Source organism: Amphiura filiformis, chromosome 18 (genome assembly GCF_039555335.1).
Source record: "Amphiura filiformis chromosome 18, Afil_fr2py, whole genome shotgun sequence".
NCBI lineage: Eukaryota > Metazoa > Echinodermata > Ophiuroidea > Amphilepidida > Amphiuridae > Amphiura > Amphiura filiformis.
In genome coordinates this window covers 44,740,238-44,757,673 of record NC_092645.1, presented here as the reverse complement: position 1 = coordinate 44,757,673, position 17,436 = coordinate 44,740,238, and the positions used below count along the sequence as shown (strand labels likewise).

Genomic DNA, 17,436 nt, shown 5'->3' with positions numbered 1-17,436 from the left:
CAATTTTTACCTATGATTGTTTAATTGAGGTTATTGAACTATGCCTAAGGGATGAGGCTATTGTGGTCCATAGCGAGAATCCCAAGGTCTTTTTATCGGCTGAGAATCATGCTGCTTTTTAAAAATATGACAAATCCAATGCCTTTTAAAAATCAATATCATTTGATTGAGAATTTCATGCAATATTGTTTTTCTTAGTATCTTGTTTATATTTTTTTATAAATCAGTGCCATCTGATTGTAGAATGTGTTATGGTTTCTTAAGGTGGTACTACACCCTCTGATAAACTTTGTGACTCATTTTGCATTTTTCTCACAAAATATTAAACTACACACTGGTAACAAAAGCTATGTATATTATAGGGGCAAGGAATATTTCAGTGATTCAAGACAAGTGGTTCATTATTATATAAAAGAAAATGAGACCTACATTCTAGCAGTACCTCTTTTCTTATCATAAATAATGTACCACTTGCCTTGAGTCACTGAAATTCCAGTGTAGTAACTGGATTCCTTGCCCCTATAATATACATAACTTTTGTTACCAGTGTGTTTATTTTTTGAGAAAAATGCAAAAAATAGTCACAAATTTATCAAGGGGTGTAGTACCACCTTAAACATTGCATCTTTAAAGGAACACTTCAGCAATCACAACATTATGCATTATGCCAATAACCCCACGCTTCCACCGCCTATGAAAAGGACCCATCCATGTCAAAAATTGGCCGGGAAAAAAGGGACATTGATATATATACCAAAATGCCAAAAATGCCAAAACCCATGTTTTACCTCCACTAAAATCAGATACTATCAAAATTAAGGGTACTACACCCCTGCCCAATTTTGTGCCTATTTTTGCATTTTTCTCAAAAATTATAGCGCATTGGTGACAAGTAAGATTTGTATAGGGCAAGGACTACAACTACTGCACTGGAAATTTTATTTCAGCACAGACAACAGTTGTGGAGTTACAGTCAAAAATGAGGAAAACCAATATTTGATCAATAAATCAGTTTACTACTTGCCTTGAGTTTCTGAATTTTCAGTGCAGTAGTTGTAGTCCTTGCCCCTATAATATATATATTTTACTTGTCACCAATGTGCTATAATTTTTGAGAAAAATTTAAAAATATGCACAAAATTGGCAAGGGGTGTAGTACCCCCTTAAAATCAACAAGAGTTTTGAAATAGCTTGAAGCATGGAAAATAATCCTCATGAAAATGATCACAATTCAGATTCTAAATATATAAATAGATCAAGCACTAACTTGGATGTAACAATTTAATCCTGATAATATGTGATCAAGCAAAATCAGTTGGAAGTCGGAAATATTGATTTTGAGATATATAGCCAAACAAAGGAAATATTTCCTTTTGTTTCCTGTTATTTTGGAAACTCTTTAATTGCTCCTATCTTTTGAACTGGTTGTTCAATTTCAATGGGGTTTCCAGCTGGGGTAAATTCTTTTCATAATCCTGTAAGAAACTTGAAGAAAATTGAATATGACTGACTTCCGACTGATTTTGCTTGATCACACCATTATGTAAATGGCATGTTAGGGGTAATCTTTGAATTGGTTTTTTATTAATTGTGGGATAATCTGGGATAAAATGAGTATGAAATGGATTAATGGGCTATTCCAGTTGAAATCCCCACACCCCCTGTGGAAGACCTTAATCTTCCACACAGGAAGTGTGAACTTCAAATGGGGTTACCTATATGGGTGACTCCTTTGAAAGTCTACACCCCTTGTGCAGGCGATAAAGGTCATGTCTTCCATAGGGGGTGTATGGATTTCAACTGGAATAGCCCAGATTTACTTGCAGACTGTACTTTTAATGAAGGTTATTTAAACAGATAGTTGACAAAAGTTGTGTAATCTGTAATGGCTTGACAGTATCCATAAATTATTTGGATTACAAAATAAGCAAGAAGGGGCAAGCTTTTGTTTTGTTTTAAATAATCTTGCTGAACAGTGGCGGCACCAATATTTTTTTTTTTCAGGAGGATGGGGGGGAGTGAATTTCAAGGGGGAAAATTGCTTTAAAAGTGGAAATTTGTGTGATTTTAGTGTTTTTGCCTCGGGGGGGTTGCAAGAAAATTATGCCCTCTTGCCCCCCTCCCTCGGGACTAGCATAAACAGTGTTTCCATGAACATATGACCCCTTCTTTCTAATTTGGACCTTCTTCAAATATTTTACCAAGTGTTTTAGAGGAAAAAGTGGACTTTTATTCGGAAAGGCCTTTTTTGATGGGATAGGGCCTACCCATACCCCTTGTAATGCAAGTTATTGATCTGCCTAAATTTTTGTTGCAAAGATTAGTGTTTCCACATCAATTTTGGTATACTGACTAACAGTCACAGTATCACAGGAGGGCATGAGGACATTTCCCACCCCTTGTCAAATCCATATCACATGCGGAAAACATTTGGGGCAAAAATTACACAATTTTTGGTGCCCCCTTCCCACTACACACACAAACTTGAAACTTCCCACTTCCCCTTGAAAAAGGAATTTTTTTCGTGGGGGGGGGCATTGGGTGGCAACGTGAATTTCAGGGGGATCAAATCAACAAATTTTGGGCAAAATTGCCGTAAAAATTGCCGTAAACTCGAAACTTCCCACTTCCCCTTGAAAAAATTCTGGTGTTGCCACTAGTAGAATTGGGCTATTATATCCAGTGGCGGCGCCAGGAACTTTTTTCGTGGGGGGGGCATTGGGGTGGCAACGTGAATTTCAGGGGGATTAAATCAACCAATTTTGCGCAAAATTGCTGTAAAAAGTGGAAATTTTCATTATTTTGGGTTTTACTGGGGAAAACAGGGGGACAAGAGTTCTGACTGGGGTCCCTATCAGCAAACTGTCTGCTCAGAATACTGCCGGTCCAATTTTCTTCATATCTAGAGCACCTACTTGGGAAAGCACAGCAAACAATTACGCTTTCTACCCAATATGAAGCTTAACTAATTCATTTACATTGTCAATCACCACATGTATCATCCTAAGTCATCTCTAATCCTAAGGGGATTAAACTAAATCAGACTTATTAACAATGTTTATGATTTATATCCTATTGGTACCCATGTTCATTTGTGTACAATGCCTGATTCATACATGGGTTGGAATGGGGATGACAATTTTTGGCCATGGTCTCACAGGTTAACAAGAAAATTTGATTCATACTTAGCATACACTATGTGATTTATCGCAGAGTTTCTGGGAGAGGCATTAAGGATCAGGGTCCGCATTAAACAATTTTATTTGTGTAGCAAAAATGCTCACCAGATTTGGGAGCGAATGCTTATGAACAGTGGCGGTGCCAGGAAAATTTTTGGGGGGGCAATGAGGGGGCAAAGTGAATTTCAGGGGGGGATCACCAAATGTTGCGCAAAATTGACGCAAAAAGTGGAAATTTTCGTAATTTTAGGTTTTTACTGGGGGGCAAGAGTTCTGACTGGGGAATTTCCCCATGCCCCCTCCCCATGGCGGGGCATTTGCTACTTTTTGAAGGACCGTTTATTAAACGGGGAACGTCCGGAGCGTTTAATACAAACAATATGGTATGTCAAAATCTAATTGCAATTTTTTCCTGGTGTAACGAGCCGTCACCCTGGATACAAATGAATAAGAGTATTTTTTATGAATAAAAGTACTCACCTCTTTTAACGTTGTCCACCATATCCCTTGGTGACATCATATTATACACCGGCCCGCTTGAGTGCCTCCTTAGCTGATACCCAGGTGAACTTCCTCTAGGTATTCCCCCATACCCTCTACTCTCGGAGCCGCTATTCTGACTGGAATCCAAGTCTGAGGTGCTACTGTGAGATAACCTTGGTCGTTGGTGTGAACTCAAGTGACGCAGGTCATCATTGCTTGGAAAGTTGGGTCTGACATTGTCCAGACTGTTGTATCTCTGTGTGGGTGATAGTGGGTCTGTGGTGTGATGGGGTGGGAGAGCTTGACCGGGGGTGGGGTGGTGATTATAAACAGGTGCGGTGTCATCCACATCATCCATGTTTGGATTTAAATTACCAGTGCTCCCATACTGACGTCTTGAGTTGTGTTCAAAGGACCGTGGATCTGTTGTGATTTCATTACCTTGACTTGAACGCCTCATAAAGGCAGGTTTCCGTAACACTTCCGCCATTTTGTTTCGGTTTTCTTTTAACTTATCCCGTATTGACCCGGATCGTTTAAGTTTAACGTCAGCGGGTGGCGATGGTTTTTCTGGCTTTCGAGGTTTTGTGTCCGATTCGGACAGATTTTGCCTGCTGCGATTAAGCAATGCTTTCGCAGCCCGCCGCAGACTGCTCCGTGTTTTAGACCGCCTTGGTTCCATCGGTGGCTTAGGCAGCATTCGGGGGCTTTCAAGATTGTCGTCATCTTGAGGTGAATCATAAACTGACCTTTGACCTGTTTGTGTTGCCACAACACTATTATTATTGTCTGTTTGGCCATAGAGTTCTTGGTAGAATGACTTGGCTGATTTTGTAAACGTGACCTGCTCAATGGCATGGTGGTTCTGGATGGTAGGTTGATGGACTGGGCTAGTGTGTTGGACTGGACTGGCGTGTTGTACTGGACTGTAGTTCATCATTCCTGGATGACCGTTCTGGTGGCCATTTAATGCAGATGAAATCTGGAGTAAGAAGAAAAAGAAAAAGGAAAAAAAAATACAAAATTAGTAATTAATATAATTATTCAATAACTGCACTACTTCCAAATACTGAATGTCACTATTTTGTTACAGGATTTTAGCTAGGATTTGACAGTTGCCTGTCATTTTCACCAAAATTTTCCAAAATTTGACCCTGAAAACATAAACTAGGCATCTGCACCTTCTGGGATTCAGTTGATTTAAATAGCTATTGCTATAGGCTTCATTTATTAGTTTGTTCTTGTTTTGAGTTCGCAGCATTATTTTTTAGAATTTAGCACATATGTAACAGGGTTACCGCACCTTGAAGCCTTTAAAATTCAAGGACTTTTCAAGGACTTTCAAAGTCCAAAAGCATGATTTTCAAGGACTTACCACAACATAAAAATCATGATGCGGCTCTCCATGCGGCACATATTAACAAAAGTGACAGCTCCTCTCCACTCCCCAAATTTGGTCAAAATTATACTTTAGGTAAAATTCCAATTTTCAAGGACTTTCAAGGACCTTGTGCTAATTTCCAGGACTTTAAAAGCCTTGAAAAGGTGTTTTCAAATTCAAAGACTTTCGAGGACAGTGGAAACCCTGTGTAACAGTCATTAATTAATTTTGCCTGTCCACATTAGGGGTGGTGCAATAATTATGTGAATTCTCAAAATGGTCTGCCAAAAATCGCTTGCCCCCCCCTTTGGCCGTGCCAAAAACCTTTGCCCCCCCCTTCGACGTGCCAAAAACCTTTGCCCCCCCTTTGACGTGCCAAAAATCTTTGCCCCCCCTACACATGCAAGATTTTGGGGAACCCAATTTAAAACCTTAAATTGTCTTAACATATAATGCGAAAGAAGCGAGCAGGAAATTTTAGATATAGAAAATATAGAAACGGTGCCCAAAATATCTGTGCCAAAATTGCTTGCCCCCCTTTCGACCTGCCAAAATCGCTTGACCCCCCTTTCGACCTGCCAAAAATGCTTGCCCCCCCTTTTGGCCTGCCAAAAATCTTGCCCCCCCTATAATTCACCCCGGGGTACACATAATTATTGCACCACCCTTAGTGCCTCTCATTTTCTTCCCAAGAGAAAATTTGTAATCCCTTTAGGAAAATCTACCTGATATGATTGCATTTGATGAGCTTGTTCCGATGGAGAGCGTCCATTGATGTGTGCCGACAATGAGACTGATGAACAGCCACTAAGGCTGCTGTCTGACCTACTGCTGCTAGTGTCTTGTTGTGATGGCAGCAAGGCATTGGAATTCTGGTTGTGTGGTACTGAGTCGCTGTGATGGGAAGCCTGGTGTAATTCATGGGTTGTCTGAAAAAAGGGGTTACTCAGTAAGTAAGTACCGTATTTCGTCAAATAGTCGCCCCCCTCAAATAAACGCCCCCCCCGCCACTTTTTTCAACCAAGATGTTTCAAAAATGCCGATATTTCCATGCTATCTTGTGTAGTAAGCTTGCGCACATGGTCAATAATAGCGTCAATAATTGGCGAAAATCTGGATCAGAAACCCGGAAGTGAGCCAGAAGTTCATAGTTCGTCATTTTAGCGTGTGTTTTTAGTTTACCTAATGATTTTAACGGGAATTATCGTTCTAAAATTGACCTTGAATAAACGCCCCTTGGGAAAATGTAACACCCCAGGGCGTTTATTTGTGAAATCTGATAAGTTGGTAACATAAACTAATATAGGCTGATACCATTTCATGGTTCAACAAAAATAAAGTAAACTTTCAATGTACTATATAGCAGAAAGTTTGCAATTGCGTCTAATACCGGTACTACTCCCTATTCCGGTTCCAGAAAAATACAGAACTAATTTTTTGGGATTAAAAAATATTATCCTGTTTTGCCAAATGAAACATAGCTAAATCCTAATCCTTTAGTTAGTCCTTACTAGCAATAAAAGCCAAATTTCAATATTTGGCCAATTTTTGGAAATAAGGGCCAAAAACATGCGTTTTTAGGGTGTTTTTCATATGCTGTGACAATCAAGCCCAAACTAAGACTAATTTCAGTTTATGCATTATAATTTTTGGGAAAGACATGTTTCATTCGTATAACCAACCAAAATTAAAGTACATTGTACAAAAAAAGTGAAAATTAGAGCAAAATTTCTGCACATACTTATGATTTTGAATGCATGTCTTTGGCTCTTTTTTCAAGAAATTAGTAAAATGGTGAACTTTTGCTTTTATTGCCAGTTAGGACTAAATAAATTATTAGGATTGAGCTATGTTTCATTTGGCAGAACTTGATAATCATTTTTTTATCCCAAAAATTTAGTGCTGTATTTTTCTGGGATGGGGAGTAGAGCTTACTCTTTGTAGACATGCTACGTTGCCTTTGGAACCTCCAGACTCCATAAGACATGGTAAATGATCCTATGTATGTTGTAAAATGAACTAGCACAATCAATAAGGATGCCAGTTGTTAAAATAACTCCTCATACAAGCCAATACATTGTGCGGGAGAAAAAGTTTGTTTTTTTCAAATTCAACATGTGCTATACTTGATACATTGACTAACCAGTGTATTTCATGGACTACTCAGTGATGCCAACGTCGCGCCTTAGGCGCTCACTACTTGGAGATTCGCTGCCGCTACTCAAAAAGGCATGCCGCTGCGCTACTTGCGCCAGTGTCAGGCCGTGGCAGTAATTTGATGTATTTTCCTTTCAATTTAGCTGATTTATAAAGGTTTTGAGTCTTTGAAGCTCCAAATTTTATATATCAAATTAAAGCCCTTGAGTAAAGAAAGCCAAAACTGAAAACCGTTTTGTCATAGCGCTTTCCGTTGTAAAGTTACATCTTGTCAACTTAAAGATTGACTGGGATTTGAAATTACTTGGTACTCTAGGTCGGTAAACATGAGTAAGATTTGATCTTTCCCTAGAGAAGTCCTTTTGAGAGGGCTGAGCTTTCGGAATTCTAGCGAGTACCATCTTCAGATCAACTAAATAAACATGATGATGCGCCTTATATACACTAAGGGAACTGTCAATGGGACATGTCAAAGTGATTGAAATAAAATGTCAAGAGGAGGGATGTCAAAATGATTGACAGGAATCAATCAAAGATTGACTTTTGTCAAAATTGCAAAACAAAACACCATAGGCCTATATAGTAGTCTCATGATAGAGCAGCTTTTCTATAATTCTCTCGGCCAGGGTTGTTCCATCCAGTGCACTTACCCATTTCTCATGGCTGTCAAAGGGGATACCATCACAATTTATACAGGGCCTTCCAGTTCAAGTCAATTTTCTACACACAGAAAATACCAATTTCCGTTTGTAATTATTGGGAGTTTATTCCCCTGATAAGAAATCAAACTTTTTGAATTATTGAAATCACCAAGACTCAAGAGGTATTTACTTTAATTTTAAGGATATGTTATAATGTGATTTTTCCCATTTCGTGTCCGAGTACACAAGATGGAACAGCCAAATCTCGGCAAAAACAACCAATGGGATGAAGTGATCTATCACTAGTGACGTCATGCCGACCGACAGAATGGAACTGCTATTAAAATCCCTCTAAAATTCCATGTGCGATTCCCTCATCACAACAATAAATTATATATTATTACTAGGGCACAGTGTAATTTACCCATTACCAACTTCAAAGTAATGTGCCATGTTGCATTAGCTCCAAAGCTGCCGCACCCATATTTATCCAACAGTCAAATATGTTGAAAAATCACTCATGAAGTTTCATGTTCAATTTTTTCAGGTTCAAATTATTGTTAAATTATTCAAACATCGACTTTGTTGTATATTTTACACCCTGCTACGACTGGTACACTCAGCCAGCAGTATAGTGTTTCTGCATGCAGGTCGTATCAACAGAATCCATGCGTGCATAGCCGACCCCCATTCACGTACACACACACCCACCCGGGAAACACACACAGCGGCCATGCGAATGTCACAAAAAACAAAAGATCCGCCAAACTTGCAAGGGATCCGCTTCACAACCTTCAGCGTATTCCACGCTACGATATGTCAATGACAGATACTGAGATAGACATTGACATTCATACACACAAAAATTAAATATTTGCAATTAAAAATTCGTGTTTTTGAACAATTTTGAATTTTATCAATGAAATTGCAGCGATATCGTCATTGGGTTAACAATTTCCCAAACGCTGATTGGTTGATTGCGTCATTGTCAGTGATCTGTGCATGCACTGTACGGAATGATTTTTCGTATGGGTAAAATACACTGTGTAGGGTCAAGTGAAGTATAGACAACATATTTATGTAGGTTTCCTTGACCTATCTTTTATTTTATTTTCTAGGTAAAATATGTACATTGTTGTGTTTTGGCCAATCTGATTGGCTGACTAGTGTGTTAACCTAAGTTTGCCTTTTGTACAGGTCCACATGTATCATCTATCAACCATGCACACGCTTGACGTCGCATATGTGCGTATACGCGATGGTTTATCAAAAAATGGACCTTGCACCAGATTATATATCATCCAAATTATATTAATTAGAATATCAATGTTACAACCATGGCAGGAAAAAGTGGGCAATACAGGAAGCTCATTACCGGGAAATTGTTGGTTTTTGACCAAAAAAATAAAGAAATACATAAGGGAAATATGTGAAGGACGCTGCTCTACCCAAAAAATGAAGCCGAACCGAAGGCTTCGAACTCTAGTCTCGAAAGCTAAAGTGGGGGCTGTATTTGGTGTACAGGCCTACATGTCACGTTTTGATTTGAACAGAGTAAAAAACGACCATTAGGCCGTGTAAAATTAATATTTTGGTTCTCGTCCCCTCCCGCCTCAATTTCTGGGATTTGTCAGATTTTTTTTAGTTATTTTTTAGATTTTTCAATTTTTTAAGACTTTGGAATGATTTATGAAATCTTCATACATATAAATAAGTTTATTAGAGAACAAGCATCACTTCCAAGTCTTTTTGTGGTTCTCTAGGGTTTTTATCCCTCAGAATCTCACATTTGAAAAAAAAAAAAAAAGAAGGGCCTCATTTTTACACTTTTTTTGAACAAAAAAACCCCAAATATAAAAAAAAAATTCCACTTTTTACCAAATTGAAAAAAAAAAAAAAAAAAAAAAACACCTCCTCCCTCATCAATTCATGAAAATCCTCTGGACGAGAACCAAAACATTAATTTTATACGGCCTTACTTTATATTTGCGAAAGAGACTGACTTCGTATTGCTGCGTATTGCATGCGTGAGCCACACATAAGTTTCACGGCACAAACTTCTTATTTTATATGGTTAAATTATGTGCAAGTTACTTTCACTTTGTCAGTTTGTGCAGGTAGATTTTACCTGCACAAGTCAAATGCAAGACAAGGCGGTAGACGAAGCACATTCTCCCACTGTTCTCGCTGGATTATATTCTCCCAATCGATCCTGTGGTTGTTGATCAATAATTGTAGTAGTGTCACTGCATGGAGCATGTGCTTTGTGTCTATTAATAGTTCACGGAGCATGTGCTAAGCGTGTGTCCACACATGAGTAAAGAAAGAAAGCCAAGAAAAAAAACCCAAATAAAAATAAATAAATAAATAAACAAACGGACTTTTAATAAATTTTATTAAAAGAAAGAAAGAAAGAAAGCCAAGAAAAAAAAAACCAAATAAAAATAAATAAATAAACAAACGGATTTTTAATAACTTTTATTAAAAGAAAGAAAGGAAGCCAAGAAAAAACACCAAATAAAAATAAATAAATAAATAAATAAATAAATAAATAAACAAACGGACTTTTAATAACTTTTATTAAAAGAAAGAAAGAAAGCCAAGAAGAAAAAAACCAAATAAAAATAAATAAATAAAAAACAGACTTTTAATAACTTTTATTAAAAGAAAGAAAAAACACCAAATAAAAATAAATAAATAAATAAATAAACAAACGGACTTTTAATAACTTTTATTAAAAGAAAGAAAGAAAGAAAGCCAAGAAAAAGTAACTTTTTTCTGGTAAATCGAACACTGCCTGTAGTCTTCTCCACTCCGTACTGATATATCAACATGATCAACGTCCCAATATATTGGAGAATATCCTCAGAAACCTCGGACTACGCCCAAACTAGTCCGAATAATCAGACCCAGAACAAAATATTAATTTCTGACATGATCTTGTACTGGGTCTGAACTGTTTCCATATGAAATCTTGATGGCAAATTGGACAATAGAAGCACATGGTTCTACGTGACAGCTTTTTAATCCCTATTCAGGTTACGTGAATCACGCTATTGTGGACCGTCCTTCTGATACTTCAGTGTTTGGACACGCGGAACGGTTTTTTGTCTACCTCTCTGTTTGTAAACAAACCAGGAGGTCGAAATCGTCCTCCTCGCCGAATACGAAAGTCAGCGTAATAGTACGGCACTGCGCCCAAACATGCCAAAAGGGCTTTAAATTAATAAGCTTACCTGTTGCTGTTGTTGAAATAAATCTTGTCTCATTGAATACGCTAAATCCTCCACACTCACTCTCAAATCAGCCGCTGTTTTTACTCCTTGCTGATCCTGATATGTATTTCTATCAGAATACCGTAAAATATCCATCCCACTTTCATCGATATAAGGATCATTTTAATCGAAAACGAGACGATTTCTTCTGATTCTTCATCTTCTTTTTCTGAATTTTCAGCAAAATACACCTGTTGCAACAAAAATGGCGACGCGATCAATTATCTTATGCCTCAATCCCAAATGTAAACGTGCATAACGTATTGACAAGCGGCTGAACTGTGCATTCTTTATTTGGGGTTGATGCTGTGTTGCTAGATGTACACAACTCATTAGCCATGTAAATTAGCGGTTGACCGTGCAAAACAGGTGGCGCTATTCCATTTCCTGAACCAACCAGCCTGGAACCAGGCTGATCAGGAACAGGGCACAACAGTTTCTGTCTTTTATTTCACACAACCTTAAATTTCCAGCTCTAACATAATGAGGGCAGGCTAACCCCCAGAACTGAGCATGCTCAGTAACCAATGACAACCAAAACTTATGTGAGGGAACAGGTGGTTGTCAAAGTTGGGTTATTTTTAACCAAGAGTGCAAGGTGAAATTTGAAACTAGTATACAGAGCTGCAGCATATCAGTGCAGTGCAGCAGTATACAGTGTACTGCATGATATAGGATACACACACACAGCCGCCCTGTACATGCACACACCAAATATTATATTCTTAACTTTCTTGAGCAGTGCAGCAGTACATGTAGGCATGTAATATATTTTGCAAATATTTATAAGTTGTCATATTTGTAATAATTTTCCAAGTTTTTTCAATATGAATCCAACATACAAATTCACCTCAGATGAATATAAACACAGAAAAGTGCCTCTCATAGGTGCTTCACTTTTCAAAGAAAGGGGACAACTTTTTGCATATGGAGGCAAGAATGCATTATCAAACATGCTCTGGTATTTTGATGAGTGAGTAACAATTTAATTTTTTGTTAAAGCATGTTCATGATATTTCCACTTTCCTTTTTCATCATTCTAACTCACATTTTTTTAATACATTAAAATGTACATTCATGCCTATAGTATAATTTGCATGACTCTTAAATATTTACTATCATCACATTTACAATGCTCTTTATCAATTATTGGTACACACAAAGTTTTAGGAAAAAAATAAGTTTCAGAATTATGTCAAGACTTCAATTGAAATTTTAATGTATAGGGGCCTACATTTTTAAGATAAATTTCTTACTTGCAATTTTATCAGAATTACTTATATTTTGACTTGTTTGAATTTTCACTCATTCATTAGGCCCAATAATTTTCTTCTTTCTTGTCAGGAATATATTTATCAAAAAGGAATTAGTTAACACCTACAACAGTATTCAAGTCCGATATTTCAGTTTCTTTTAAAGTTAATTTCACTAATGGGCCTACATTATCTGTTCAATTTTATATCATATCACTGCCCTATTTTATTGAACACAATATCACATCAAAATTCAACTGGCAAAGGACAAAAATGACCATTTTAGTTATTTGGTATCAGAAATACATTTTATTTTACAATATCAATACATCAACTTGAACATAAACATGATTTCAATGTAAATTACACTTTTTATACAAAAATGTTAACCAAAATCATATCTATAATTTTTGTATTCATTAATACACAAGCACACATTGTTTTTAAAAGAAATTGTAGCTTGCAATTTTAATAAATTGCCAAAAGCTCATACTTTGTTGGACCTACAAATTATTTCAAGATGTACTTTTTTCATGACTTTCCAGAATTATGGAGTACAAAAAGTGATCATGCAAGCAGTAGCTTATACATTTCTTTTTATTATTATTATAAAATTAATTAGAAGTAATATTTCAATACAACATGTAAATGAAATCTAGAATGGCATTATTTATCCAGCACTATGCACTACCTTGCCTTGCAGATTTAGGAAAGTCTAAAAAAAACCATGTTTTAATTATACACAGACTATACCAATATCGCAGTAGCATACTTAGTAGACTTATTTCAAATCTGTGCAAACACAAACATATTGTGAAATTGTGAAAGTGAAAATAACCAAAACCATCATCAAGTGCTATATTTTCCATGTTTTAAGAAGTGGTACAATCGTTTTGCATAGTTGTATAAAAGACTATTATTAGTAGTACAAAACATGCATTTCTCTTCAAAGAGTATTAGGAATACAGTATATTAAAGCTTATTAAGATTGTAATTTGTAATTTTGCTCTTGTTCACATGAATAAGGATTTCCCTGAAGTTCCAGTTCCAGCCATTTATCTTATAAGACATAAATTAAGGAAGCCAATGATCACATTTATATTTCCATAGGACTTGCAGGTTTTTAGTAAATGCCAATAATATATTATAACAAAAGTTTTGAGCGTTTTCCTCCTCCCGAGAAAAATCATGCCAATGGGATGGAAATGACACCCCTTTATATCAAGCCTTGAGATCTCCTTTTTGTGTGTCAGCTTTTTTGTCTCAATATTTGAGTGCAAACACCGCTCAGTCATGCTCAGCTCTGACCTGTCATTAGCGAAACAGAATTTGAGGTAAATGAACAAAATTGTGTGGATTTTGTCAACTTCTGTGCATGTGAGGCATGATTTCTTTTAACAGTAAACAATTTCGCATCTTATAATAATTATGTTATTCCTCCTCATCATCACTGATTAGCATACAAATTTTCATCTGATCATATAAAAGCATGAACCAAGGTACTGTTTCACCATCATCGTACTTCTGACCATCTCTAACTCAACCATCATCATTGAAAGTTGCATACCAGAGATGTACAACTTTTATCACCACGTTCATCATGGACGGTTTTTAATTTCATTTAACAGGTATGTTCAAAATCTTTACACATTATACACATACTATTTAATCTGTCCAATTGACTTGGAACCTCAGTTTTAATATACAAAGATGCAAAAGTCATGAAAGAAAGGTTTTCTTGCATCCTTCGACTTTAATAATAAAAATCTTATTTCTATTAAATTTTTCCCCGCCACCCGCCAAGTGGCTTTTCCCATTCAAGGGTATTGCTGGAAACTCTCTCTCTCTTTTTTATAGGTCCGAGAAACTTGGTAATTTTCTTTAATTCTTTTCGGGACTTTCCTAAAAAATAAAGCTGAGGTTCTATGTTAATTGAACAGAGAGTATTAAATAACCATACATTTATTAACAAAGTTGCTTATACATGTACATTTATAATAATAAATTAGTTTGACCCATGAAAGTATAGGCCTGGCTTGACTAGGAGGCCTACAATGTTTGTTTCTGTGCATTACTGATTTTACTTAAAAAGTGAGTTAAATTTCATTCCTGGTAGTTTGCTTTACCCCCAGGCTTTACATAACAAATAGTATTTCTACAGTGCTTTTTCATGACTTGGCAAGTGATAACCAAAGCACTTTATAATGGCAACAAAGGAAACAAATGTACATTAATGCAAAGAATAACACAAACAACATGAAGTGATCAAAATAGTGTGAAAAATAAGAACAAAAATTAATGTACATGCAGTCACAGTATTTTTTATAGGTTAAAGTTTGATAGCCAAAAGTTACCAATTCCAATATAAACCTTCAAAAAAAGACATTTACATTATTTTTTACCAAATAAGGTGTCAAAAACACTCAAACCATACATATAAATAGGCGGGAAATTTGTTATTCAACGATAAGCAAGCTCTGAACTGTGAACTCTTTAAATTCCTAAGAATAAAAAGTTCATCTATTATATTGCGATAAGGGACAAATCCAAGCATTGATTAAAAATTCCAAATTTAATGAATTAAAATATAGTTTATCTAATAGATTCAAACCTATCAGATTGAATTTTTAATGTTAATTTGAAACAAAGATTAATCCATGCTAAGATTTAGAAAGTCAATCTTATTGATTTGAATTACAGTCTAGATAAGATGGAAAAAATTGGTAATCTGATTAAGATCAGTTCAATTTTATCTATAGATTAAGAATTTTTAAAGCTTGGCTTTGTCCCTTATTGCAATCTAATAATTAATTTTTTAATTTTATGAATTTAGTACTCGTATCACAATAGTTTGCGATCAACCCTTGTATAGAAAACATACTTTTTGGAATTCTCTGTGCTAAAATAAATTAATATAATTTTGACTTAATTTTGAGTACTCAAGAGTAAATAAAATATAATTTGAAATATTTGCCTAGTCAAAATCGACTTGTAATTTAGGATATAGAAAGAAAATTTTAAAATATAACATGGCTGAGAGAACTGAACGTGTTTTATTGTATTACCATGAATTCAGTATCATTATTATGGTTTCGGACATATTTAATCAATTAAAATTAGGAAATTTATGCCTTTTTTATATATATAATTTTTCAGACAACAAAAGAGATGGAACCATGTGACCACAAACCACAAAATGTCGGATCGGCCCTATGCACCAATTCAAGCAGCAGCATGCACGCATGAAGATACTGTCTACTGCTTTGGTGGTTTTTCGCAAACGCTTGAGACACTCAACTATTTGGTGAAAATTTCAATTAATCGTAATGCAGCTGGTCAACCTAAGCAGATGACAAGTTACCACATCAAATGCGAACAACTGCCAGAGCCTAGATGCGGCCATTCATTAACAAGTATCCAATCAGGTCTCGTACTATGCGGAGGGACTTCCATCACACAAACTATGCATTCCACAACACTTAACAACATAATGATACTAACAAATCCATCGTCTACAGAACCTTCTTGGCAAGAGGTTCTTCCACTTCCACAATCAACAACACTACCCCCAACATCATTCCATAAAGCAAAACAAACAGGGCCCAATCAAGTCACAATATTTCACATTTCGCCTCCCAACACTTCATCAAATATCAAACAAATAGATATCACATTAAATGAAGGCACATACTACTACAACATAACAAATATAGAAACCCTACAAATAAACCTAACATTGCATACATGCACACAAAAATCATACACATTGTGTGATGGAAGTTGGGCAGTGTCAGTATGCCCCGGCCCCAAACATGGCCATTTCCATATTGATGATCAGGACACAAACATAGAGAATGAGGAGGATAATGACACTCAAGAAGAGGGGCCTGAAAGTGACTCTGAAGATAACACCCAAAATCAAGAGCAGCCTGATTATTCAGGAGATGAAACTGAACTCATACATGAGGGCGAAGCAAGTGGGCATTTGGATGGACAACTTGAGGTTGATCAGAACTCAGACATAGGTGGTGTCAACTTTGATCCGTACACTTTCAAGTGTTCGGCAGTAAGGTGCAAAGTGTTTGGAGTAACAAGAACTGTGCTTGATAACTATGACAATCAATGTGTCCAAGTCATAACATGTACTGACTGCTCAGCTTGGTTCCATCTTCTCTGCGAATCCCATCTCACTGACCCCTTCAAGCGCAGAACTGGCTTTAAATATTATTATTGTACAATTTGCAGAGATGACCATAATTTGCCAAGGAGTTCAAAGGGTTTTGTTTGGGAGACATGATTCAAATTTACTTCATTTCAAAATAGGGAAATATAGATAGGTTGTCCAAAAATATGGGTAGTGAACTCCACGCATAGTAAATATTCATGCCAATTATTGTTTTTCATTTTTGTGTAACACTTTTCTTTTCCAGCCAATTTTACAAGTTTACCTCGAATGACCTTTACCCTCACCCTTAGTTTTTAATTTCAATTTTAACCAAAAGCCTAGGTACATGTTATGACTTGAACATACTGATTGTCATCGTTATCAAGCACACTTAACTTGAGAGTGTACGGATGACCTAAAAATGATACATGCCCAGCGATACATACATGTGACATGTTTGGTATCTTTATAAAACTTGAATTTGAAAGGTAAATCATAAAGTATTAAATATCAACAAACTATTTCTTTCATCTTTTTGTTTTTGAAACTCACCACTTATTATTATTGATATCTTAATGCAAACTGTGAAAATACTTGACACACTTTATATCGAAATGAATATTTTTGTATCAATTTGGAATTGTGTCTTTTAATTTAACAAAATTCCAAAAACAAATCCCCCTAGTATTGACAAGTTAAGACCTGTGTCTTTAACATCCATCTTCTCTAAAGTTGCTGAAGGCTTTATCACCAAATGGATTTTAGATGATATTGAATGTTTGATAGATGTCCGTCAATTTGGCAACGCCCCAGGGTTTCCACTAGTCACTATTTACTCAATCTCATTCATTTCCTTAACCTGGGTGCTGAAAAATCACAAAACGTGGGTACGGTAGTGCTTA

General features: G+C 36.1%; 1 protein-coding gene across 1 annotated transcript in view; it reads right to left on the bottom strand.

Annotated features, from left to right (window-relative positions):
- The window catches only part of LOC140138710 (uncharacterized), a 28,294-nt gene extending 17,014 nt beyond the window's left edge, over positions 1-11,280 (bottom strand). Inside the window, exons 1-3 of the mRNA XM_072160462.1 lie at positions 11,078-11,280; positions 5,769-5,972; positions 3,660-4,644 (exon numbers count right to left, since the gene is read on the bottom strand). Coding sequence (XP_072016563.1) covers positions 3,660-4,644; positions 5,769-5,972; positions 11,078-11,212 — 1,324 coding nt within the window. The 5' untranslated portion in view covers positions 11,213-11,280. The remainder of the gene's footprint in view (positions 1-3,659; positions 4,645-5,768; positions 5,973-11,077) is intronic.
- Positions 11,281-17,436: the final 6,156 nt, after the last annotated feature.